Raw genomic sequence first — 25,857 nt, forward strand, 5'->3', positions numbered from 1 at the left:
AATTACAAATTATATTAATGATTATAAAATTAAATTAATGATCATAATACACAGAGAACATTATAAAACAGAAAGAAGAAGAAGATATGTTTTCCAAAAGAGAAAGAATCTTCTTTATTTACAAGATATAACTTGGTTGCATATTATGGTACTATATGTATATGTTGGCATGTTGTACAATATAAAGGGTGTCCTAAAACTACCATATTTCCCCTTAATGGCAGATTTCTTAGAACATTTCAACACGAAAATCCTAATAAAAATCTGTATACATCGAAGAATTAAAGAATTCGCTCAATATGAATTATCTAGAGGTAAATGCGTTTCTCTTTTTTTAAATAATTCAAGATTCGTTGAGAGCAAGATAATTTAAGATTTAATAACACTTACGACTGTGCCCTAATTACGCTCTTTTATTTATACGAGAAGTGAATATCGGAATAGATCGTCGATAAATGATCATTTCTTGTCTTTCGTCCTACAAAGATAACGCATTTAATGCGAACGTTTGCGATTCGCAAGTATGGTGTATGTATTTTATTAGATAAGAATTTGCGTTTATAAGTATCCGAAGCGAAGCTAACATATTGTATCTATTATCGTTATATATCTATTAATCGTGAAAAACGCGAGATAAAGAAACATGGTCAATATGGTCAAGAAAATTTAAATAATTGAAACAAAGATAAATTATTATAGTTATCCCTTATGTCTATTATTTTAAAATTACTTTAACATTACTTTTTGATTATCGATCGTACTTATTTCATATCATTGTATAACACTGAAGAGAGTTCAGTCTAGGATTGAAACATTTGCGCTTTTTACTTGGTCAACATCTTTGTATTTAATTCATAGTTTATTATTTATTATGTATTTTTTATTATACTTTATGTTAATCACGATTTCTAAATTATTATATCGCTAGTTCTTCGTCAACTCATAAGTTTATGTCACGCTATTTTAATTTTACGAGGTATTATCACATAGATTGCTAATTGCTCTATAGGCCCGCTATTTTTATTGTTTTTAATTATGTATAATATTATAAATAGAGAGGTCTCAAAATTTGTATTTTATGACAAACATTCTTATATAATAAATACATAGATATATCTGTTTCGTGAAAAAATTTGTAGACATTTTTCTTCTGCAACAAATTTTTTTCATTGTAATCTAAAAAATTTTATCCGATTTGAAGAAGCATTTATCTTGTTTAATGTGCATGTGACAAGTGGATTTACAATGTTTGAAATTACATATAGCGGTATCTAGGAAACAGACCTAAATAGAAAATAAAAATTCATTGTTATATAATATACGACGTAATCAAAAATCTATTTTAATCTCAAAGTTTTGACTAACGATTATAGCGTTATCAAATGCACAAAGTAGATAACGAGCGCGTCAGTACAAAGAGTCGAAAGATCATCATCACACTTCATGATGGAATAATAAAATATGTATGTATATAGCAACGCTTATAATGACGACTTTGTAATCGCAATTCTGAGATGTCAGATGATTCGTATTTAAAGTTAAAGTCAAGTCTAATCCTTACAGATCACACATGGATCATTTTAACATTATTGATATTTTGACAATAGAATATCCTGTGTAAGTATTAATTAAGTATCAAAATAATGTTTAAATTTATTTTTTAACTTTTGTTGTACACATAATCATTTTTTACAGATGTATCAAGGAATATATACAGGATGGGGTATTTATATTGAGACACTAGACTAAAATCTAAAAAATAAAGCAAGATAAAAAGAAATGTTTCAGACAAAAGTTGTTCGGTTCTAAAGGGGTTATAAGATGGTGCCAATAGTTTGAGCTTGGGTGGAGACGCTTCGGAGATTTCAATGTCAATTTTGTTTTTTTAAATGGAAATACTCAAATTTTTTTACATAAATCGATTCCTCGCGATATTCTGCATAAAAAATTATAGGGGTATGATGGCCAAAAGTTTAATAGTTTACGAGATATTTTATACTTTATTTTATTACTTTACTTTGACATAATTTTATGTAAACTATGAAATATCTCAAAAAATTATTTATTTTGCAATAATGTTACCTTAATATTTTAAGCTTAAAAAATGAAAGACATCAATTGGTGTAAAAAAAATAAAACAAGATTGACATTGAAATCTCCGAAGCGCCTCCACCCAAGGTCAAATTAATGGCAACATCTTATGACTCCCTTAAAACCGAAAAACTTTTGTCTGAAACATTTCTTTCTATGTTGCTTTATTTTTTAGATTTTTTAGATTTGTATCAATATAAATGCCCCATTCTGTATATAAATTTTTGTAGATTGTTTTCAAAAACTTTGAGACAATTAAAACTGCGACAAGACATTTTAACCCATATGTGATCAGGTACAGAGCAAGAAATATGTGTGGTTTACAAGGATTAATATAAATCATTTCTTATGATTAATATAATCAGTTCCAACTTACAAACTGATTTATGTCACACATTAGTCCCGGTGGTAAATTTAAAAAATCTTAAAAACGTATGAATATTATGTCTTGTTTTATATATCTCCCTTCCTTTTTTGTCGAGCTTTAACTTCCTCAGGATCGTTCCACCATTGTACTTCGCCCTTGCCGCATATCACGAATATCAGATTACCCAAAAAGAAGATCGCCGCCGAGACACAGAATACGATATTCCATTGATACACATTGCTCTGAAAAGTAAAAGATCTCCTAATAGCGAGTCATGTGTGCATTTAATGTATTTAGAATTTAAATAACGCTCTCTTCACTTCTTGTTCGAGTTTACAAAGAATAAAAGATTAATAAATAAATTGTAAAGTAAAGAAAATATCGAAAAACAAGAAAATAAATAAAAAAGTAGAATCTACGAATGTTCTCTATACATACACATATAGTTTCAGTTTTATATAATTTCTTTTACACCAGAAATACCAAGTTAAATTTAAAAAATCCATTACTTAATTTTAATAATTTCTTTACATCTAATTTTATACACTGAAAACAAAATTTTTTTTAAATCAAATAAATACATTTTAATATCATCATCATAAACTATAATTTTAATTTTTTTTTTTTTTTTTTTTAAACTTAAATATTGTATATATTTAGTTTTCAAAAATATTTTGTTATATTAAATAAATTATTTGCATGCAATAAAAATTATAATTTTCTAAAATACATTATTTAAAATTTTAATGTAAAAAAATATTTATCTATTTGAAGATAGAAACTTATTTATTAAAATAAAGGAAATCTATTATATATTGGTCAAACCAATGACACCATCTTATGTTTCCCTCAAAATCATACAATTTTTATTCAAAACGTTTATTTTCTCTAAAGTGCTTAGTTTTTGAAAGAAAAGAGGTGTACGGGTGGTCTAGGACATCCTGTATATTAATTTGTAGATGACTGAAAGATTTTCGAATCGGAAATGCGTATCACACTTACTTAGTTTTAAGACTGAAAGCGCATATTTATATGCACGACAAAATTTGCTATTCGCGGATATCTTGAGTGCGCAACGAATAATTACCTCATCGGGGACGATCAGACTGCATATAAGCGGCGCGATAATGGCTGTAATGGTCGCGAAGCAATTGGTGATGGACATCATCGTGCCCGCGAAGTTTGGACTGAGATCAATATGATTGATTTGATAGCCACATAGGGATCCGGCATTAAGGCCCACCGCCACAGTAAGGATGACGATGGCCCAGGTAATGTCGTCGGTGGGTACGATGCTCATGCACGCTAGGGCAACGGCCGGGCCCCAATGAGCCACACTATTGCAAACCTTTCTGACCGTACCCCTCGACATGCCCTTCTCTAGCGCGTAATCGGACAGCCAGCTGATGGGAAAGCTGAAGATCCACATGACCAAATATGGCAGCGCCGAGAATAAACCGCTCTGTAGGAAAAAAAAAGTATGTATTAATTAATTAATTAATTATAATAATGACATTTCCGTGTAATTAATAAAGATATTGTCCCACTTTATGTATAAATAAATGGGATAAACGCGATTATTTTCAAGAACAAAGTGTTTTAAAACGTAAATCAGCTGATGCTGCAGAAACGCTGCAGAATAAGAATTTTTCCTTTGGATCTCGAAACATGTGATTGTTTCACAGTGTGATAAATTTTTTCGAACAAGTTCGGCTGAATTGGCATAAACGTGAAGAAACTCACAAGCATCGGAACTACTATGCCTTCGACATAAATGTATTTTATTCGATTATATTGATGTGTTAAAATGTGTGATGTATGATAGTGATAAATAAATTTCAAAAATTAGCAAAATTGTAATACGTGAAACAATACAAATGATCTTTAGAAGAAAGATATTTCTTTTCTCTTTTAGATTCTATGTTTTATAAAATTTTATTGTTAACCTCCTCGATATTTTTCATTACGCCTCTCATGTAGCTAGGCATTTTCGTCAATAGAGTCCAATATCCCCAATTTTGACTGCAATGGGCTATTATAAGCGCCCACATAGGCAGCGAGGTGAATATCTCCTTCCATGGTATACGTTTCTAGTAAAAGGCATGGAATCACGTCATAAATAAATGTGTTTATATTAATATTATGCTTTTTGTATGTGTAGTTTATTAACGAATCATTACACAAATTTTTATTCTTCTCAAAAAAATTTATCCCAAACATAATTATCACAATGTAATAATAATAATAAAAAAGGTTCTAGTAAAACTAGTAAATTTCTTTTCATTTCACGATATTGAGATTAATCGGGAAGAAAAGCAAATAAGATATACATGTAGCATTTAAATTCACTTATGTCCCAGACAGCACAAGGATGTCCTTAGGACATCCAAAGGGCATCCAGGACATACATGTAGGATATCCTCAGGATATCCCATTGTAATCCTCAGATCTCCTCTGGATGTCCTGAGGAAGAGTAAACGATAGCCGTATATTAACCTCTGGAGAATCCAGGGAGATCCTGTGGAACATCCTAAGGATTTTTATAGGATATGTTAGGGATATTTTTCGTATGTTTCAAGGAGCAAATTTTAAAATTTAAATATAAATTAAAATTATGTTTTGTTATTTACTGCCAATATTAAAAATCTAATATTAAAAATAGTTCACCGTTCTTTAATATTTGAGGCTTTCGTGCTGTACATGAATATTTTAGGTTTGGCTCCCGGGTTTGAGTTGTGTAATATTTTCTAAACAATTCAATATCTGAATTCCCTATGTTGGGATTGCATCAAAAATTGAACTGATAGAAAATAATTACATTTGTAATTTCCTGTCAGTTGCTCTTTGCAAGCTTTATATAATTCTCATGACCAAATCTCAAATACAAGTTCGCGTGTCGCATAGCGGTAAACAAACGAACTAACGGTTGAATACTATTGTTTGTAAAGTTTTTGGAATGTTGCGAACAGTAACATTTCTCATGAAATATTAAATAAATAATAATTTTGGATATATGAAAATGTGCGCATCAAATTCAATTATTAATATTAAATGAAATTAATGTTAACAATTAATTGCACATGTATATGTCCTCTGGAAATCCAAAAGACATCCAATATAATAGACAGGGCAGATATATCCTACAGACATTCAGGGGTTATCCAGTGGACATTTATAGAACATTAATACTTATTATAATACTTTAGATTTCTAAATTATATTAAATAGCCGACACAACTAAAAATAATTATGTATGCATATTAAATTTTTATAAATATATTTATAATAATATCTTAAAACATCCTACGAATGTCCTGAACCGTCCTGAACATATTCAGGATGATCCTGAGGACGTTTTGTGCTGTCTGGGGTTATTGAGATTTATAATATTATAAGAGTGGAGTCTTTTTTTATACCTGCTTGGATTCATTTTTATTTTTATCTTTCGTTTCTGTGATTCTCAAACTTTTCTCTATGTACTCCCTTTCTTTCTGTGAAATACTACGATGTTCGGCCGGTGAGTCCGCCCCGAAATAGAAGAAAATTGAACTCCAGAGAATCGTTAATGCACCGAATAGGTAGAAAATGCTGGGCCAACCTATGCTCGATCCAGCGAGAAACCCAGAAATTGGCATAGTAATCACCGTTCCAAATTGAGCGCCCGCATAAGCGAAAGTTCCTGACGCGATCAAAAAAATGAATAACATAGATATCTTGCATAATCACGATCTATCATAAGCAAAACAATTAATGATTGTTTTTCGTTTGGTTTTCTAAAAATTCAATAACAAATTTTATATATTTGATGTTATACTTATTATAAATATTATATATTTATAAAGTATAAAAAAATTTTTTTATAACGAGCAATCTCTCATTAACTTTTACAAATTTTTTGATAAATCTTTAGGTGTTATTTTACTTAACCGTTATTTTCAAAATTTAAATAAAACGGTATATATAGGGGAAAGTTGAGTAAAACCGGGTACCCCTGTTTTTTTCGTAATAAATGTTGCCATCTATGGTTAACTTGTGTTATTAGTTGTAGATTGGCGCCATCATTATTTTAAAACAAACCATACCCCTGTGCACACTATATTTTTTTTTCTTTTCAATAGAAGTTCAAAGTTTTTAACCTCAAATAAATCGATATCGAGACATGAATCGAGTCGTCGTGCACTTTTTCCATATAAAACATCTATTTTGGTAAGTGCAGCATCGCATTCTGTATATATTAGAGAGTATATTATATATTAGTTTTGATCGACACTTTGTATGCCGGAATATATAATATAATCGCCATATTTATTATTTTTCTTGTATTGGGGCAAATTAACATCACATCTTATGCAATGAAAAGAGGACCCAGAGAGAAACGTAAAGTTAGAATAGATAGTCGACGTCTATTCGACACATCTAAGATAGGTCGACTTTCGTATCTAGATAAACGTCATGGTGACCTCATTTAGACGTTTAATAAACATCTCATTTTCTGAAATTTTTTGACGTCACAGTTGGAAAACTAACACTTAGAAAAAGGAACAAAAAAAAAAGCTTTTTGAGATCCGTAAAGTTAAAAAGTTAAATAAGGAAGCAATGCCCGAACAAGAGGATATCTTATTTATTTGTGATTTTTGTCAACAGAATACATTATTATATTGTATTTTGATTAAAATAAATCTAGATTTTGTAATTGCACGGTGTTTTGAATATTTTTAAATGGGTACCCTGTTTTACCCTACCGGTAGGACAAAACCGGGTACTTTGACTTTTCCACAAAATCTTGTTATTCTTGGTAATCAAAAATTTTTTTTTCGGCAACTGGCCTTGTTTTCTCATAGTTCAAGTTTAAGGTTCACTATCATCACACTTTTTTTTATTCTCAGATTTTTTATAAGAAGACAAATCCAAGAAAGTACCCGGTTTTACTCTGCTTTCCCCTATATATATATATATACCAATATATATGATAATTTTTATATAATAATGTTTATATGTACTTTTGGATGTCAAAAATATGTGTATAAAAATATGAATTATATATTTTTTACGAGAAAATCTCTTTATATACAAGGTGTTAAAAAAGATCACATATTTTAAGAGCTGATAGTATTGATCAAAATAACAAAAAAAAAAAAACTGATTAACATAGATCTTACAATTAATATCTTCGAAGAAACAGGCTATCGTTCTATTTGATCTTAATCTTTTGACTATATTTAACATAGAGCACCTCCTATAATGCTGACTGCAAAACTAGTAAGTATTCTGTTGTTTACTGCACCGTAGAGATAACACAATCAATAACAAAACAGTAAAGAACTCAAATAGAAAGATAGCCTATATCTTCGAAGATATTAATTGTGGGACCCATGTTAATTAGACTTTTTTTCTCGTTTTAATCAATACTACCTGTTCTCAAAATATGACCTTTTTTTAACACCTTGTATAAACCTGCAATTGTCTTATGATTAGTTCAAAATACCTCGAGTGCGAATTTTGGATCTATTCTCACCTAGTCGTGCTCTCTCAGAGGGTGGCGCCCATTTGGAGAGAAGACTTTGAATGCAAGGTAATAAGCAAGCCTGCATAAGACCCATGCCTACTCTGCAAACCAGAACGGCCGGCAGACCCCACTGGCTGGCGACAATTGGCGTCACAATGTTGAAGACGCCGCATAGCAGCATCCCGATGCTGAGGAGCTTCTGGCTGCTCCAGATGCCGGCGATATAGCCGCTCGGCACTTGCGTTACCACATAACCCCAGAAGAACGAGCTGAGTACCAAGTTTCTCTGCGTCGGATCCCAACCGTAATCCTGATGGCAGTAATCGATATGATTTTATAACAATCATCAAACCCCTTCATATATATAGTGTGAAAGTTTTGCAAGCGTAATATTATTTTAAACATTAGTTTCTGTGTGTCTATGGGGAGGGATTTCAGATTACCCGTCCACCTCTTTTATTTTGAAAAGAGATGGTTGAATAAACATATTTAACCGTAAAAGCCTGTCTGAAGTTTCTGATGATAGTACTTTCATTTTTGGGAAACCCTTGGAAATATCGGAAATCGAAGGCAATTTAAAAATTTCAAATGGACAACGAATGAGTATCGGATTTCCGGTATTGCCGGGAGTTTCCCAAAAATGAACGTACCATCATCAGAAACTTCAGATAGGCTTTTTAGGTAAACATGTTTGTCCTAATCTCTAGTACCATTCCTTTTCAAAATAAAAGGAGTGAACGGGTAATTTGAAACACTCTGTATGATTAAAATAATAACGTGTGAAATTATAATTATATGATAATAGTGTAATATAAATCGGCGAAGAGATTATCGCGACGTCGCGATCTGATGATATTTTCGCTGATGATAATTACGATATGACAAATCATTATATCCATCAATCTTATTGGCGACCCTGTAAAGATAACGATAAGGGTTATCTGCACGAGATCATTGTACATTTATGCTTAAGAATTTAAACAAGAATGAATCAAGAATTATTAACCTTATATGCTATATTTTCGGACAAGACAATAGGAAAAATGTCTCCGCAAATCATATCAGTCGCGCTGACAATGAGATTTATCTACTAGCGTTTTTCGAATGAAGCAAGTTCAATTGTTCTGAGAGCGATTAAATCCAATTTGCCATGTTCAACCAAAAATGGATTTTATGTATTTAATTATAATATATAATATATAATATTAATATATAATTATATAATATTAATATATAATATTAATATATTAATATATAATTATATAATATAATAATATTAATATATAATATTAATATATTAATATATAATTATATAATATATAATATTAACATAATTTTAATTTTAGATTAATATAATATAAATAATACATTCATAATATAAATAATATAAAGTATACCCCGTTTCATGCTATTTTGGCTTTAAAGCACAAGATTCTTTGCCCTTAAGGCCGGTTCTACAATAAGTCGTATGTCGTTAGCCGTAAGCAAATTGACCAACCACAGTCAATTTTTTTTGGGAATTATGGACTGTGATTGGTCAATCTTCTTACGATTAACGACATATGACTTATTGTAGAACCGGCCTAATCAATCAAACGCTTACTCGAAGTATTTGATTAATCTAATAATCCAAATATCCCTAGTAACCCAAGACGGAATTTATGACGTCATTACTCGTTCTCAGAGCGATCGAACCTGCTTCACGCTATATCACACGAGGGAAGTATCTATCGGACGCCGGAGCACGACCCTATGCACTTTAAACTCTCCCGATTTCGCGGAGGGAAATTTCCTTGCCCCAGATTTCAGATTTTTTTACAGCACGATCGCGAATTTATGAAATACGTTCTGCAAATCTACAAAAATCGATCTATTGACGCAAGCAGTTTTGCTCGATTAGAATCGAACAATGCAACGATTTTAAGTAATGTACAATAAATTACAACCATATACAATATATACATATAATTTTACAGTGATGTAAAATTGAATATGAAAAGTTTGACATATATTAAATATACGCAATACATGGTGTCCTAGACCACCCGTACACCCCTTTTCTTTTAAAAACTAAGCATTTTAGAGAAAAACGTTTTGAACAAAAATTGTATGGTTTTGTGGGGAACATAAGATGGTGTCATTGATTTAACCTTGGATCGTTGATTAGTATAAAAAAATAATTGTTTTTAAGAAAATTATTTACAATGTATTTTTTTAAATAATTATTTGTTTTTTTTTTGGCACTAATTGATTTGTCTCATTATTCTGTACATAAAAGTATTACGGTAAGATTATTGAAAACTGAATATTCTACGAAATATTTTATTTTTTATATCAAAATATGTCAGATTAAAATATAAAATAACTCAAAAAATACTTAATGAAAAAATATTTTATTATAGTGTTTTGGAAAGCTCTCGAGATAAGCTACAAGAATATGTAATGAAAAATAGGGGGTTCCATTTAAGAAATTAAAGGTGTCCTTGATTTGACCTTAACGATGCCATCCAAGGTCAAACCAATGATATCATCTTATGTATATCGCATTCGATATTCAATATCTCGTATAATTTAATCGTTAAAAATGTGAAAAAAAGGCTTATATCTACTGTAATTGTTGCATTTATTCACTAATAGAAATCAGATAAAACTGAACAATTTTGATAAGCAAAAATATAACTCTTACGGAAATTTATCGCTAATGAATTATTGATTATTTATTTTGAGTATTTAAATTGCTAATGTAATTTCTATTGATTCAACTACTGAGCTTCTAATGATTACAAGCGCTTCAATGTTGAAGCTTTCAGTGATTAAATATTGCTAATATTTAACATTAATATTGAAATATCAAGATATAATACTATTAATATTTCTGTATTAATATTAATATTAATATTAATATTGAAATATTGAGGTACAATTCTGCATCTGTGATAAAATACTTATGCGAAACACTGCTAAGAATTCAATAAGCAATTAATAAAGTATATAACGGTAAACTCGTTCGCTTACCGTTATATAAGTTTTTTTTTCATGAAAGTATATAAAGTCTACAAAGCATAACTAATAAAATGTGATATATTTTTCTATCAGTTTACCTTCTGATACAATCCCAACATAAGCGATTGTTCAGATTTTAATTATTTAAAAATGGGGCCGAATGAGTATCCAAACGAGTGAAAATCGCCCGTTTTTTATATCTACTTGAGATGTAAAATAAGACATTTTCATGTAAATAAAAAATTTTAGATTTTTATTAAAAAAATTAAATTAAGTTATTAAATTTTATTATTTCGTTATTTATCTACTACGTTGTTGTATTCGTCAAAAAGAGGTCATATCAATAACATCAAAGTGTAATATCTTTTGTGACGTCGATCGTTTGCGATATTGGATCAAATATTTTCACGCTCTGAAAACATTAATTAGTATCATTAAAAGAGGTGAGCGAGTGATCGAAATTTAATGTCAAAATGACATGCGCTTTTAATTTAATCATTGTATTTTCTGTATGATTCGCAGTATTTTTTCATAAGGGAAATTGACGGCGTAAGACCAAATATTAAAGACAAGATTGCAATTCGAATCGTATTTCATAAGTGCAAAAGAAATTATAATAGTGCACGCGCAGATTTTTCCCAAGCAACAGTAATGACTTGATCGCGTTGTTCTTATATAACGAGCATGTTCGATACGCTTATCTAACGCTTAATTTAGCGAGAACGTAGTCTCGTGTGTTATAGTGTTCTGCTCACAATAAATTTAATTACATAATTTACCTCGATATCTGGATTCGCGGTTCTCGCGTCTGCCATCGGGATTATGGCTATCGACATCGCGACCCTGAGACTATACCCCATAGTCATGCCCAGGAACAGTAACACCGCCTGTACGTGTCTGATGCCGAAGATACCTGCGGAAAGATCGTCCCTTTATCTCAGTAGCAAACGGATCGTATCAATATTCGTGAAAACTATTCTTGAGAATATCGTATTTTTCAATTGCCCATATTTGGAAAAATTATTATTATTATTTATATTATTATAAGCTGTAAGAACACCGAAGAATCTCTTATTACAGATTGTCCCGCCCTAAGAGAATATCATTCTTTCTTTTTTATTTCTTAAACTTTAGGTAGAGGGAATAAAGTTATTTATTCAATCGTACAAAAAAAGTTAATACGCTGTTATTTAATCGAAATACCTGAGAAAAAACTAACACAAGAATATTTCTTGATAATACCCAGACAGCACAAGGATGTCCTTAGGACGTCCAAAGGGCAAGCAGGACATACATGTAGGATATCCTCAGGATATCCCATTGTAATCCTCAGATCTCCTCTGGATGTCCCGAGGAAGAGTAAACGATAGCCGTATATTAACCTCTGGAGAATCCAGGGAGATCCTGTGGAACATCCTAAGGATTTTTATAAGATATGTTAGGGATATTTTTCGTATGTTTCAAGGAGCAAATTTTAAAAATTAAATATAAATTAAAATGATGTTTTATTATTTACTGCCAATATTAAAAATCTAATATTAAAAATAGTTCACCGTTCTTTAATATTTGAGGCTTTCGTGCTGTACATGAATATTTTAGGTTTGGCTCCCGGGTTTGAGTTGTGTAATATTTTCTAAACAATCCAATATCTGAATTCCCTATGTTGGGATTGCATCAGAAATTGAACTGATAGAAAATAATTACATTTGTAATTTCCTGTCAGTTGCTCTTTGCAAGCTTTATATAATTCTCATGACCGAATCTCAAATACGAGTTCCCGTGTCGCATAGCGGTAAACAAACGAACTAGCGGTTAAATACTATTGTTTGTAAAGTTTTTGGAATGTTGCGAACAGTAACATTTCTCATGAAATATTAAATAAATAATAATTTTGGATATCTGAAAATGTGCGCATCAAATTCAATTATTAATATTAAACGAAATTAACGTTAACAATTAATTGCACATGTATATGTCCTCTGGAAATCCAAAAGACATCCAATATAATAGACAGGGCAGATATATCCTACAGACATCCAGGGGTTATCCAGTGGACATTTATAGGACATTAATACTTATTATAATACTTAAGATTTCTAAATTATATAAAATAGCCGACACAACTAAAAATAATTATGTATGCATATTAAACTTTTATAAATATATTTATAATAATATCTTAAAACATCCTATAAATGTCCTGAACCGTCCTGGACATATTCGGGATGATCCTGAGGATGTTTTGTGCTATCTGGGTAGATTCACAAATTAATGGCGATGTAATAAATAGTGTTTACGAGTGAAGCAAGTTTGATCGCTCTGAGAATGATCGATGAGAGAATACAAGCCCATTCGCTTTGATTCAATTTGGCTCACAGTTATTTGTCTTTCGTAATATTCCCATACAACACAGAACATTGCAGCAATATTGCAGCAACATTGCAACATTGCCGCAATGTTGCTATAATGTTGCAATATTGCTGCAATGTTCTGTGCTGTATGGGTTTGTGTGTATCTGTCAAATTATGCGCCTGACATAGAAAAAAAAAAAAAAAAAAATAGCTATATAAACCGAATGATAGCGAGTCAAATCGAATGTATTGAAGTATCTACGCATGTATGTGTGTGTGTGTGTGTGTAAATATAAAACTAATTATTTCTAAAGTCGATTAAGGGAAGGGGGGGATCATGTTTTCAACATAAAATCGTTCACATTTACACAGGAAAAACTTTCTCCGACGAATTAAAAACAATTTACGATGACGTTCGCATATATTGCTTATAATTTCTTCGATCATAGAAATGGGTGTCGACAGATTCATGCTATCAATATTGATTAATCATTTAACACGTGATAAAATATCAGTTCCTATAATTTATATTTTAAAAAATGAGGAATAAGAGTATTTTTACAAATCAACAAGAAAGAGGAAGGGATTTTTTCTTTTATAAGTGTCACGGCTTCCATTGAAATTAACATGCCTGTATGCTAATTCACCGTAACAAACTCGTTGCTAATCGCCGTGTAACTACACCGCACACGTATAATTATGCAAGTAACGATGGTATGTCGTATGATAAGATAGCAGAGCGAGAAGGAAGAATGCGAGGATAACGCGAAAAGCTATTATAGAATAATTTCCTTGAGAAAAGCTATTATTGAATAATTTCCTTGAGACAAGATTGTCTTGAAATTTATTATAAATCTTATATGATTTTTACTAATATTAAAAATTTGATTTAATTATCATAATTAATTCGCTCATACCGTGTTAATAACGCGAAAAGCTATTATAGAATAATTTCCTTGAGAAAAGCTATTATTGAATAATTTCCTTGAGACAAGATTGTCTTGAAATTTATTATAAATCTTATATGATTTTTACTAATATTAAAAATTTGATTTAATTATCATAATTAATTCGCTCATACCGTGTTAATTTAATTAAATAAAATATTAAGCAAGTATAAGGATACAGGAATAAATAATATATACAAAGTTTTAGACGTTGCACATCTGTATCCAATAATTTGCAAACAACATATTATCAATGAATAATTGCTTTATATTTATTAGAAATAAATGATGCGAAAGAAATGTCAGATTAAATCGATATAGATACTAAATTTTTAGATAACATTTTAGATAAAATAAATAATGGCGTGATGCACTGCCGCTCATCGACGATCTAAATACGATTCGATAAGATACAGAGATAATTGCATGGAGATAAACCGCGATGCGAGGATAAATATTATCTGTAATGCGTAATTAGTAGAGATCTCTCTATATACAAAAAAATCTCAATCGTTAATGTGATTATTCAATAATCACAATATAAAAAGAATAATAATCTAAATAAATTATATAGATAAAAATAATATTTATTATTAAAAAAAATTATTTTAAATTATTAAAATTTTATATTGAAAATAATTATTTCAACTTCGAGATTCGATCGTTCTTTATTGCAATTGAACGAAGTGAAGTTATAATTAAAAACGTGCGCGATAATCCCAGATAAAACGACCAACGATCAAGAAGAATTATCAAATAACTTGGAAAATATTTTCAACATCATTCAGATGATTACAAAATTAAAGATCGGATTAATAGCGACAACAGGATTAATTATGGGAAATTTTGAAAATTTTATTTTGACAAAAAAATGTCTCGCCTAACTTTTCTTTATTTTATCAAATATCATTTCTCGCCAATAATAATAATAATAATAATAATAATAATAATAATAATAATAATAATAAACTATATTTTACTCATTATTCTTACTTTTGAGATTATTATTGATAAGGCATTATTGTGCTATTATTATTATTATTATTATTATTATTATTATTACTATTTTGTTTTCTCCCGTATCATTGTCTTTGATAGCGATGCACTGTTCATTATGACACATGATAAATAATAAATTAATTTCAACTGCTTTTGTCCAAATGTATTTTTATAAAAATACGATTTTTTTACGCTTTTAAAAATCAAGCACATATGTCACCATCACGTTATCTCCAAGGTAGTCGCCGTTGTATTATATATTCCGCGTCGTAGGCAAAACACAAACATGTAACAATTATTCCAGACAAAATTACAATATGAAAAAAAAAATAAATAAATTTGCAAATATACGTATTACATAATACGTATTGAAAATTCGCTTCACATACGAATGTATTTTTAAATATTTTATTGTAAACAGCTCGATAAGCGATAAATTAATCTCCGGTTAAATCCTCCTTTTCCTTCCTTGATACACTTTTGTAAGATGTTATACAGAAAGAGATAACTTCCTTGCATCCTTTTACTTCGACTTTTCACCATCACTAACTTGATACCAGCAATTATAGTCGTGTGTAGATCTATGGAGCACTAATCGCGATTTCCGATATCCACCGATCGATTCAATAATAAATTTAACAATGCACATTCCATCCTGAACACTGTATGTTGTAATCTAAATCACAATTTGCAATCTTGTTTCACTTGTTTTTGTAAAAAAATTAAAAACTAGAACATTAAAAAAATCGCCGAATTAATATTGATGATACAAAGTTAAAAATATGTTTCTTAAAAATATATTATCCTTAATGATTGGGAAATTTTGATTGAGATCTCCATATCTAATAAAAATCCACTCGAAAAATAGCGGTTCAAACAATCCTTCGTTAAAATTTCCTTCGTTTGAAATTTATAGTTTGATAGAAGAGAACATATTTCTTTTCCGCGTTATGCATTTATTATACAAAAAGAGAAATTTTTTTATGTATGCCATAAAGACAACTTTCTTTTATAGCTATAAACACATGTATACTCTTTTTTCCACTTTTAAAATCCGATTAACTCCCTCTTTAAATATCAAATTTGACATTATTCGCACACTGATAGTTCTCTTACAGTTCTGTTGCAGAGTCGGAGATATCGCGACGAGCATTTTCGGCGACATTTTTTCGATAGCGTCAGCATCGTCATCCTTTTTGATAGCCGTCATTTCGCGAGTCGCGTCTTCTCTTCTCATATTTCATTAAAATCTATATCTCACATGTTGTAACGATACTTATATTGCGCTTCCCTTCCTCTTCCGTCTCGCTTCTTCTCCCTCTCCTCATCGTCATCGTCATCGTCATCATCGTCATCATTGTCGTCGTCGTCGTCACCCGGCAAAACAGGTGATTTATCCGATTTTTCCTTTTATTAGCGCGCAAATCGAGATATTTCGCTATCTGCGGATTAAATCTCTCTTGAGAGAAACTACGAAAAATACAGAACAAATCTAAAGGATCAAGGCCATTTCGTGGCGAGCGGCGAGACAAATGCGACCAGCCTTGAAAACTTTTCCAGCTTTTTTCGCACGTTTCATTCGGTCGATGTTCGATAGTGTTCTCATTTGTGATAGCGTTATCACAGCCATTTACGGATGAATGTGCAAATGTCAGAAATGAAAAAAACTCTCGTATGTGTTTCATCTCGAGAACCTGTCTATATAATCCTTAATAATTATTATTATAAAATAAATTAATAATTACGAATGAGAAATTTATATATAAGTATATCTCAATCAACTATAATCTACATATTTTAATTACAGTAACTGGTCATGTATAAAAATATAAAAATATTTTTGCACTTTGCGTTCACTTATGAGTCTGTTCTCTTTAACTGAAGTATATATTGTATTTTCCAAAATGAAATTTATATTTATACTGGAAAATTACAAGAAAAGAAAAGAGACAGACTCTATGTCTTATAATTACACATATATAACTTTCAGTATCTTACACTTTTACAGAGATCTTAAATTACAAGAGAACTGACAATTTACATATGTGTGTTTCTGTGTGCATGACGTTATTATAACAAAACTAGATATTCATATAAGTTTCGTTATATATTGTTCATAACTAAAACTATACTATTAAATCTCGCAATTATTTTATTTAATAACGCTTATTTTAATCCTATCGTTAATTCATCAAATTTTACCTCTTCTGAAAATATAAATTTAATATTATTATTAAAAAATGTCGTTATACAACATATTTAGAAAAATTGAAATTAATTCCGACATTGAGGATTATTCATTTGCACGCAAAAATCTTTAACGACCTTGTGGACTTTCGAAGTTTGCGGCATCATTCAGTCACTTCATCAATTTCCGCTTCTTGTTAATCGGTTCCTTGTTAATGCTCTGGTTTATACTCTTCCTTGCAAGCCTATCGGAACGCCGAAATGGTACTTTCTGTGGTATCGTACATATCGCCAAATCTGGAAGACTTTAATACAAACTATTAATATCCAATAAATTTCAATTGCAAAATACAGAGATAAATAATTTAACCGTCTTAAGTTTTTCACTGCTATGTAGAATTTTAGTGTTTCATACAATTGCTAAAATAAGCATTTATACTTTCTGATTTTAGGATCCCATCCTTGTTTTTAACTACTCTTAATATTATATAATATGGAATGTGTATTTTAATTTATTTTATTTAATATCTTTTAATCCCTTTTTTATCATGCAGTATTATTTTGATTATATAATCTATATCTTGAAAAAAATTCACCTCTATTAAATATAGTTTTTAGATAATCTTACATATTAAACAAAATGGAAAAAATAAGAGAGAGAAATTGTTTATAACGACAAATATTCGATATAATTCATATATAATCTCGTTTTAAAAAATATATTTTTTATTCGCTAACTCAATTAATTTATTATAATAATAGAAGATATAACAATCGCATCACTAATTACTAATTTACCAATGTACGAAAAAAAACTACTAAGAAGGCATTCTTGACATATTTATATTATTTATGATCAAATATATATCGTAAAATCAATTCAAGAAAAATTAATTATATAATTTTTCGTTTTTCAGAATGCAATATGGCTACAATGCAATTATTATAAATTTTAAGAAATGTTGATCTTGATATCTACCTCAATCGATCGACTTCCTGCTCCCTTTGTGGTGTTTTCTTTGCATTATTGTTCTTCGCGACCGGTGTTTTCTTTGTTTTATTGTTCTTCGCGGTCGGCGTCTCTTCCATATTTAGCGAAATTTCTTTCGCTTTATTGTTCTTCGCGGTCGGCGTCTCTTCCATATTTAGCGAAATTTCTTTCGCTTTATTGTTCTTCGCTTGTGGCGTCTCTTCCATATTTAACAAAATTTCTTTCGCTTTATTGTTCTTTGCGTGTGGCATCTTTTCTCCGTTTAGCACCACTTCCTTCGTGTTATCATCCTTTGCGGACAATACCTTCTCCTCGTTCGACTGTATTTCTCGTACATTATTTTGATTATTACTCGCGGGCGCAGTGTTCTCCTTACGCACACTAGCTTGGCTGCTTTGCGTTCTCTGCGTAGCCTGTGACGCGTAGGTCTTGGAAGTGAGCTGCGTAGGCGGCGCAATGCCGTTGTTCTCATAGTAACGGCCCAGATTGAGAGTCACGCTCTTGGAACAATTACGCGTCTTATAGATACCCACCAGATAGTCGGCCAATTCGAACATATTCGAGCGTAGAGAAATAACGATGAACTGTGCGTTCTTCGTGCGCTCTTTGATGTAGTTACCAACGATTGAAACATTTTTGAAATCGAGTGCCGCGTCAATCTCATCCATAAAGTAGACCGGCGTGGGCTTATAGTGATGGAGGGCGAAAACCAATGCCAATGAACTCAGGGTTTTTTCACCACCGCTGAGATTGCTGATGCTCTTCCACGATTTTTTCGGCGGACGCACGCTGAATGCGATACCCTCGCTAAACGGGTCCAATGAGTCTACTAGCTCCAACTCCGCATCGCCGCCCAACGTGATCATCTGATACATCTCCTTTAACTTCGTGGTGATCAGGCTAAAGCCATCCTGAAATTCCTGAATTCTACGTCGCCGAGCGGTTTCATATATGTCGCGCATCTTGTTGCGCGTCAACGTCATTTCCTCCAACTCGGCGACGCGACGTATATACAACGCGTCCTTTTCCTGATAATCCGCAATAATCTTCATATTAGGTATTTGTTCGGGTAGCTTCTTCCTAGCCTTCTGTAGATTTTGTGCCACTATCTTTACATCCAATTCGTCGATTTCTTCCTCCGTCAAATCTTTAAGCGGCTCCAATGTCTCGCGGGGAATTGATCGTAACTCTAGTTCCGCTATCTTCCGATTATATTCGGGAATTACCTGTTGAAGTTCCTTCAGCAACTTTCTGCTTTCGTGTAGTTTCTGATCCAAGTCAATCTTCACCGCCTTCATCTTACCCTCGCGCGCCTGCAGCTCGTTCAACTCGTCTCTTAAGGATGACATAGCGTCATTCCGCTCCGTCAATGCCTCATTCAACTCCTTCAACTCATCCAGAATTATCTTGGCACTTTCTTCGAGCTCCAATTTCTCCTTCTGAATATTTCTTAATCTCTCCTCGCAAGTGTGTATGTCATTTTCCAATGTTTCAATGTATTTCTCCGTCTTCTTGACATTCCTCTCAGCAGTCTTGATGGCTACCTGCAGACGGCATACCTCGGCCTTGGTCTTGTCTATCGATTTAGTCAGCTGTGCGATTTTCTTCTGTTGATCTCGTACCCGATTGCCAGAAATATCATCTATTTTGCTATTGATATACTCTACCTTTCTTTCTACCGAAGCGGAACTCTCCTCGACCTCATCTAGATGCAATTTTGCCGCATTTAGCGCCTGCTGTAATTGCGCAACCTTCTTTGGATCCGATATCGAATTGGCGGCCTTCTTTTCCTGCTCTTTAAGCTGTGCTTGCAATGACGGTTCCTGTTCTCTCAACGTCTGTACCTCGATGCCAAATTTTTTCCTGTCCATTTTCATATCTTGTAAAGCGGTCGTCAACACATGGATCTGCTGCTCCAATGGCTGCTGCTTTGTCCTCAAGTTATTGCACTCTTCAAACACAGCATCTAGCTGTGACTCCAGCTTCTCGACATCGGCGCTCGACGGCTCATTCCTTACCACCTTCTGGCCCATCCGACCTCGCAGTACTATGCGTCCACCACCACTCATCGTACCAGACAATTCGATCAGCTCGCCTTTCAATGTCACCACACGATAACGCGTACTGCCATAGGCAATGCGTGTCGCTTGATCCAAGTCCTGCGTCACTAAAGTGTCATGTAAGGCGTAGTAGAATGCCGGCAGCACTCGTTCATCCTCTACCTTTATCAAATCGAACAGTCGATGCACATTTTCCGGTGTTTGGATCTTGCTATGGCACTTGGACAGGAATCGCTGTTGTTTCTCTAATGGTATAAACGTTGCGCGCCCTATGTTATGTTGCCGCAAATATGTAATGCATGCCTGCGCCGTGGTCACTGTGTCCACGACAATGTTGTCCAGTGGACCGCATGCTGTCGATATAGCAACGTCATATTTCGCGTCAATAGCACCCAAATCGCCCTATATATAAAAAAAAATTGTATGAAAACACTCTTTTAAATGTAAGTAAAAGATACGTAGTAAAGGGATAATACTATAATTAATTTCGTATAGTATAAACATTTTATACATCCAATTATGATAAAATATAATGAATTATAATACATATATCTACATTATGTAATCTCAGATTTTGAGGCAATTAAATGAGATTTCAACTACATTTAGCGAATTAAAAGGCCATTTTATCTCGATAATCAATACAATTACGCTTCATTATGTCATGGAAATGTCATTGAAAAGTTTCTATGATATATACTTACCAGTCTTCCGAATATTCCAGGCATCCGTCCTTCTCGCTTCTCTCTCATCAATGCATCCAAGATACGGTTCCGCGATTTGCTGGCTTGCATGGCAGAGCGCTGTTCTTCGAAAGACATTTGCATTTTCTTTAGCTGAGCGACCTTTTCAACTTCGCGTCTTTTCGCTTCATTCAATTCATCCTTTGCCTGTTTCAAGCTATTTTCGGTTGCCGGAATTTTTCGCTCGAATAACTCCAGCTGCTTCTGCCGTTCTTTAAGAGTGCTCGCTGTCCTCTCTACGGATTCTCGGAGACTTTCCAGCTTTTCTTTCTCAACTTTCTCCACCGAAGTATAAAGCTCCAGCTTGGACTGCGCAATATCATATGCCGCTTTCGCCTGATCCACATTTTTCCTAAGAGATATCAGCTCCTTTTCCAAATCGGACCGCTCATTCAGCAACGGCTCCGTCTGTGTTCGGAGACCTGCCATAAAAGTCGTTAACGCGGTCTCTTCTTTTTCTTTATTGGTCACATATGTCTTGATCAACTTCTCGCATTCGTTGATGTCCTTTGTATTTCTCTCCGGGACATTTAGTAGTTCTTCCATCTTGTTCTTTTCCTACCATCGTTATACCAATTGCCAAATGTATTTGATATAAACAATATATATATATGTAACCTTATAACATATTTGTAATTTATAAATAAATTCAATATAATTTTTCGTTTCGATAAAAATAGATAGTATGAAAAATTACCGTCTTCATGGATGCTATATTGTCTTTTCGCCGCTTATTCGTTTCGACTAGTTCGGCGTGTAACGACTCATCCTGCTTACGTAGTTTGTCGAACTTTGCCGTAGCCTCATCCTTCTGTCGCTGTAAGGCATCCCATTTCTTGCTCTTCTTCTTAATAATCTTGGTCTTTTCCTCCTTTTGCTGACAAACATTTGTCATCTCGTTCATCAATGTGGTCTGTTCCTTGTCTAGAGTATCGTTCTTCACTACATGTTCGGCAAGTTCCTTCACCGCTTCGGATCTGAAAAAACATACTCATAATTTTCAACATTTAAGCTGCCATATATATAATATTCCAAAGATTTTTGATAGTGAAATAATATAAAATTCTATCCTCATACTTATCTTACCTCTTACAGTGGTAAAGTTGATACTGTAATCTGATTATTGTATTCTCTATCTTCAGGTATCGCACTGCTTCTTCCATAGGCTCCTCCAGATTCTCCTTTTCTTTCTGCACAACTCTGAGACGATGTAACTTTTCTAGTCTACACTCTGTTAATATTTCAACCTTGTCTGCTAATTTTGCCAGAGGTTCCTTATAGCGAGATGTACCAATAATGTCTTCCAGAAATTCCAGCATTCCGGTATCATTTTCATTTTGTCCCTTAGGTTTCATCATTGCAATCTGTTCTACTTCACCCTATAGAAAACATTTCGCACATTTTTTACTAATATAAAATATAACCTGATTAATATTATAATTATTATAAGTACATAATATTAGTGGAATTTAATAATCGAAAAGAAAACATATATATGATTTTACTTGTAATATTAAAAACCGATTGTGATCTAAGTCGACTCCATGAGATCGGAGAACCTTAGCGATTTCCTTAAATTGCACTTTCTTCTTATCAAGCTCATAATATGATGAATTGTCTTTAAATGCAGTCCTAGATATAACAAACTCACTGTTTGGGATGACTTCGTAATCTCCTTCAAGCTCCTTGAAAATAATTGAAATAAAAATGATTTTATGCTTAATCATAGGATTATTACATATACTTTTATACTTTATATTTCAAAACAATATTATATCTTACTTTATCGATGACTCTCTGAAAGTGTACAGAGACAGTGCAACTATTCAGATTCGAATACTCGCTGGAATTATGTATTAAGACAGAAATCTTCTTTGATCTGATCTTGCTGGCACGATAGCCAAATACAAACAACATAGAATCTATTACATTGCTCTTGCCGCTACCATTGGGACCAACTATTGCTGAGAAGCTCTGTAGAAGAAAATTGGATTAAACATCACATTTAACAGCCAAATATGCATGTTATATTGAAATTTACCTTGTGAAAAGGACCAATGATAGTTGTACCAGCGTAGCTTTTGAAATTCACATTAACGATCTTAGTAATCATAAGTCTTGGACCAGTTGTATCAACCTCGCAGAAAGTTCTCAATGGCGGTGGAATGTATATCTCATCGTCGATTCTCATACCACCTTCCTCATCAGTGTCATATCCCACATTCGCTTCATCAACCTCCATGCCATCGCCAGAGGTATTCATTCTCTCTTGAGAATCACTGATCATTCTGAAATAAGTTTAACCGACAATTCTCACTTTGGAATTCCAGATTAACCTGTCAATAATATTGTCGACGAGGAGGATCATATCATCGGCGTCGTTCGTGTTATTGAGTCGACTTGACTAATCTAAACAGATATAACAAGAACGTTGAGTATTCACGTAAACGAACATAGTTTTCGCGTTAAACACCACAAAAATGTCCCTACAATGATTCCGATTGAAAAGAGTATCTATCGCTGAATGAACGATAAAAATTAATCACACTGTCTTTCAATATTTTTCAATCCCCGCCATTTACGTCGGACTGAAGAAGCGTGGAAGCGTCCCGAATTCAAAATCCCGTTCGAATAACGAATTTCACTCGAATTAATAATCCATAATAATAACAAATTGCGCGATAATTTTTAATCGCTCGAAAATTTGATCATTTCATACGAATTTTTATCGTTGTACAAGTGTCACTTTTTGGAAAACCCAGTTTTTCCGCGAAGATATAAAATAATTCACCAAAAATCGAGCTTAGAAGACGCTGAATGCAAATTGAACTTGAACGTACAAAATGGCGGTAAAATAAATAGATGGTGGATATTGTACCATGAAAAATTTGTACCGAGACAGTCTCATTGTTGGGTGTGAAATCTTTTAGAAGAACTTTCCTCTTTGACTTTCGGAGAAATCTCGACGATTATTATTTCGTGTATTCTCGTATTTCGCTTTATTGGAAATGAAGCTTGCTTAACCTGAATTGCACTAAGATTAGTACGCGCAATTGGATTGTCACGATCATATGACTCCGTGGCGCAACGGTAGCGCGTCTGACTCCAGATCAGAAGGTTGCGTGTTCAAATCACGTCGGGGTCAATTTCCTTTTTTTTTTTTTTTTTTTTAATTTTATTTAGGATTGCATTTTTTTATTGCCATTTTTGTATACATATGCAATATAAAATTAATTTTTCTGCGTCTACATAGAAATTATTGCGCAGGAATCTGAATGAGATAGATTCCAGCTTCTTATTGCTGCTAATAGCATGATGGATTGATATGAATTCGGTTAAGATAAAATAAGAAATTATATTCTGATACATATTACTAATATCGAAAATTGATATTTATTTACAATAGATATTTATTATTAAATAAAAAATATATAAAACGTTGCTATCCTCTAGCAGAATATTAGAATCTAATCAAGGATTAAGGGATATAATTTTCATAATGTTTTTTTTTGTACGTTTATAACATACTGCTCCTTTAAATCATTTCCCACTTTTAACAATAGTTTTTCAAACTGTATCATTTTGTCATTTATGGATCCCTTTTTGTGTCTTATTTATATCCGACTCGCGTATAGATACCTGGGGTGTATCGCTGTTACTACACGTGGTCTTTGCTTCGTATGATTTGGCGCGAGACACTATCGTGTCTCTCGATTTGAATATTTCAACCATACAAAATCTCTTGCTGCATTTGTATTTTTATTTTATTTTGATTTACACTGCCAGAGTAATAACGTTTTATAATATATTTTTGATTAATAATAATAACACATACACACACACATACATCTATTATATAATAAAATAAACAAAATAAATATAATTCTGGATAACAATATTTTGCGCAGATGCTTAATGCTCGACACTCGACGCTTGACGTTGCCATGTAAAGGCACCTTAATACCTGTATCAGACTACGCATTGAAAATTGAAGATTAAAGATTGGGATTTGATTAATCAGAATAAAAGGAACTAAAATTTCTTTGTCCTAATTGGTTAAATTTCAACCTTGAATCTTGAATCTCAATCTTCAATGCATAATCTGATACGGGCTTAAAGCCCATATCAGACTACGCATTGAAAATTAAAGATTAAAGCGGCGTCTACAATAGAGATTTTAAGCCCTAAGCCTTAAGAAATTGACCAATCACAAGTATGAGAAGAATACTCGACTGTGATTAGTTAAATTCTTAAGCTTAGGGCTTAAAATCTCTATTGTAGACGCCGCTTTAGTCTTAAGAAATTGACTAATCACAGTTGAGTATTCATCTTATACCTGACTGTGATTGGTCAATTTCTTAAGGTTTTCTGGATAACAATATTCTGCGCAGATGCTTAATGCTCGACACTCGACGCTTGACGTTGCCATGTAAAGGCACCTTAATACCTGTATCAGACTACGCATTGAAAATTGAAGATTAAAAATTGGGATTTGACTAATCAGAATAAAAGGAACTAAAATTTCTTTGTCCTAATTGGTTAAATTTTAACCTTGAATCTTGAATCTCAATCTTCAATGCATAATCTGATACGGGCTTTAAGCCCGTATCAG

At 32.4% G+C, this 25,857-nt stretch overlaps 2 protein-coding genes and 1 non-coding gene across 7 annotated transcripts; 1 reads left to right on the forward strand and 2 right to left on the reverse strand.

The window, feature by feature from the left end:
* Positions 1 to 89: 89 nt before the first annotated feature.
* Positions 90 to 16,768, reverse strand: LOC138939060 (putative inorganic phosphate cotransporter). 2 transcript variants are annotated; one of them, XM_070306547.1, is made up of 7 exons: positions 16,381 to 16,768; positions 11,747 to 11,880; positions 7,974 to 8,274; positions 5,875 to 6,137; positions 4,405 to 4,548; positions 3,546 to 3,920; positions 90 to 2,700 (listed from the first exon to the last, which is right to left on the reverse strand). In XM_070306547.1, exons 1-7 carry the CDS (start codon positions 16,499 to 16,501, stop codon positions 2,545 to 2,547), a joined length of 1,494 nt encoding a protein of 497 aa, XP_070162648.1. In that variant the 5' UTR covers positions 16,502 to 16,768; the 3' UTR covers positions 90 to 2,544. The 2 variants fall into 2 exon arrangements, with proteins under 2 accessions (XP_070162648.1, XP_070162649.1); XM_070306548.1 differs by lacking the exon at positions 11,747 to 11,880.
* Positions 16,769 to 17,323: 555 nt separating this feature from the next.
* Glu (structural maintenance of chromosomes 4-like protein gluon) lies at positions 17,324 to 24,236 on the reverse strand. Of its 4 annotated transcripts, none has more exons than XM_070306544.1 (9): positions 24,140 to 24,236; positions 23,287 to 23,654; positions 23,028 to 23,219; positions 22,751 to 22,930; positions 22,332 to 22,624; positions 21,943 to 22,222; positions 21,207 to 21,803; positions 18,431 to 20,904; positions 17,324 to 17,756 (listed from the first exon to the last, which is right to left on the reverse strand). In XM_070306544.1, the coding sequence occupies exons 2-9, from the start codon at positions 23,530 to 23,532 to the stop codon at positions 17,624 to 17,626; spliced, it is 4,395 nt and encodes a 1,464-aa protein (XP_070162645.1). In that variant the 5' UTR covers positions 23,533 to 23,654; positions 24,140 to 24,236; the 3' UTR covers positions 17,324 to 17,623. The 4 variants fall into 4 exon arrangements, with proteins under 4 accessions (XP_070162645.1, XP_070162644.1, XP_070162646.1 ...); XM_070306543.1 differs by lacking the exon at positions 24,140 to 24,236 and adding an exon at positions 23,736 to 24,041; XM_070306545.1 differs by lacking the exon at positions 24,140 to 24,236 and having other exon boundaries at positions 17,324 to 17,471; positions 17,590 to 17,756; positions 23,287 to 24,041.
* An 82-nt stretch (positions 24,237 to 24,318) lies between these two features.
* On the forward strand, positions 24,319 to 24,390 carry Trnaw-cca (transfer RNA tryptophan (anticodon CCA)). Its single transcript has one exon. It is a non-coding gene; the product is annotated as a tRNA-Trp (tRNA).
* The last annotated feature ends 1,467 nt before the right edge of the window (positions 24,391 to 25,857 follow it).

This window comes from Polyergus mexicanus, unplaced genomic scaffold (assembly GCF_030449975.1).
Source record: "Polyergus mexicanus isolate NDT 795.1 unplaced genomic scaffold, iyPolMexi1.0 SCAF_13, whole genome shotgun sequence".
In the NCBI taxonomy this organism is placed as follows: Eukaryota; Metazoa; Arthropoda; class Insecta; order Hymenoptera; family Formicidae; genus Polyergus; species Polyergus mexicanus.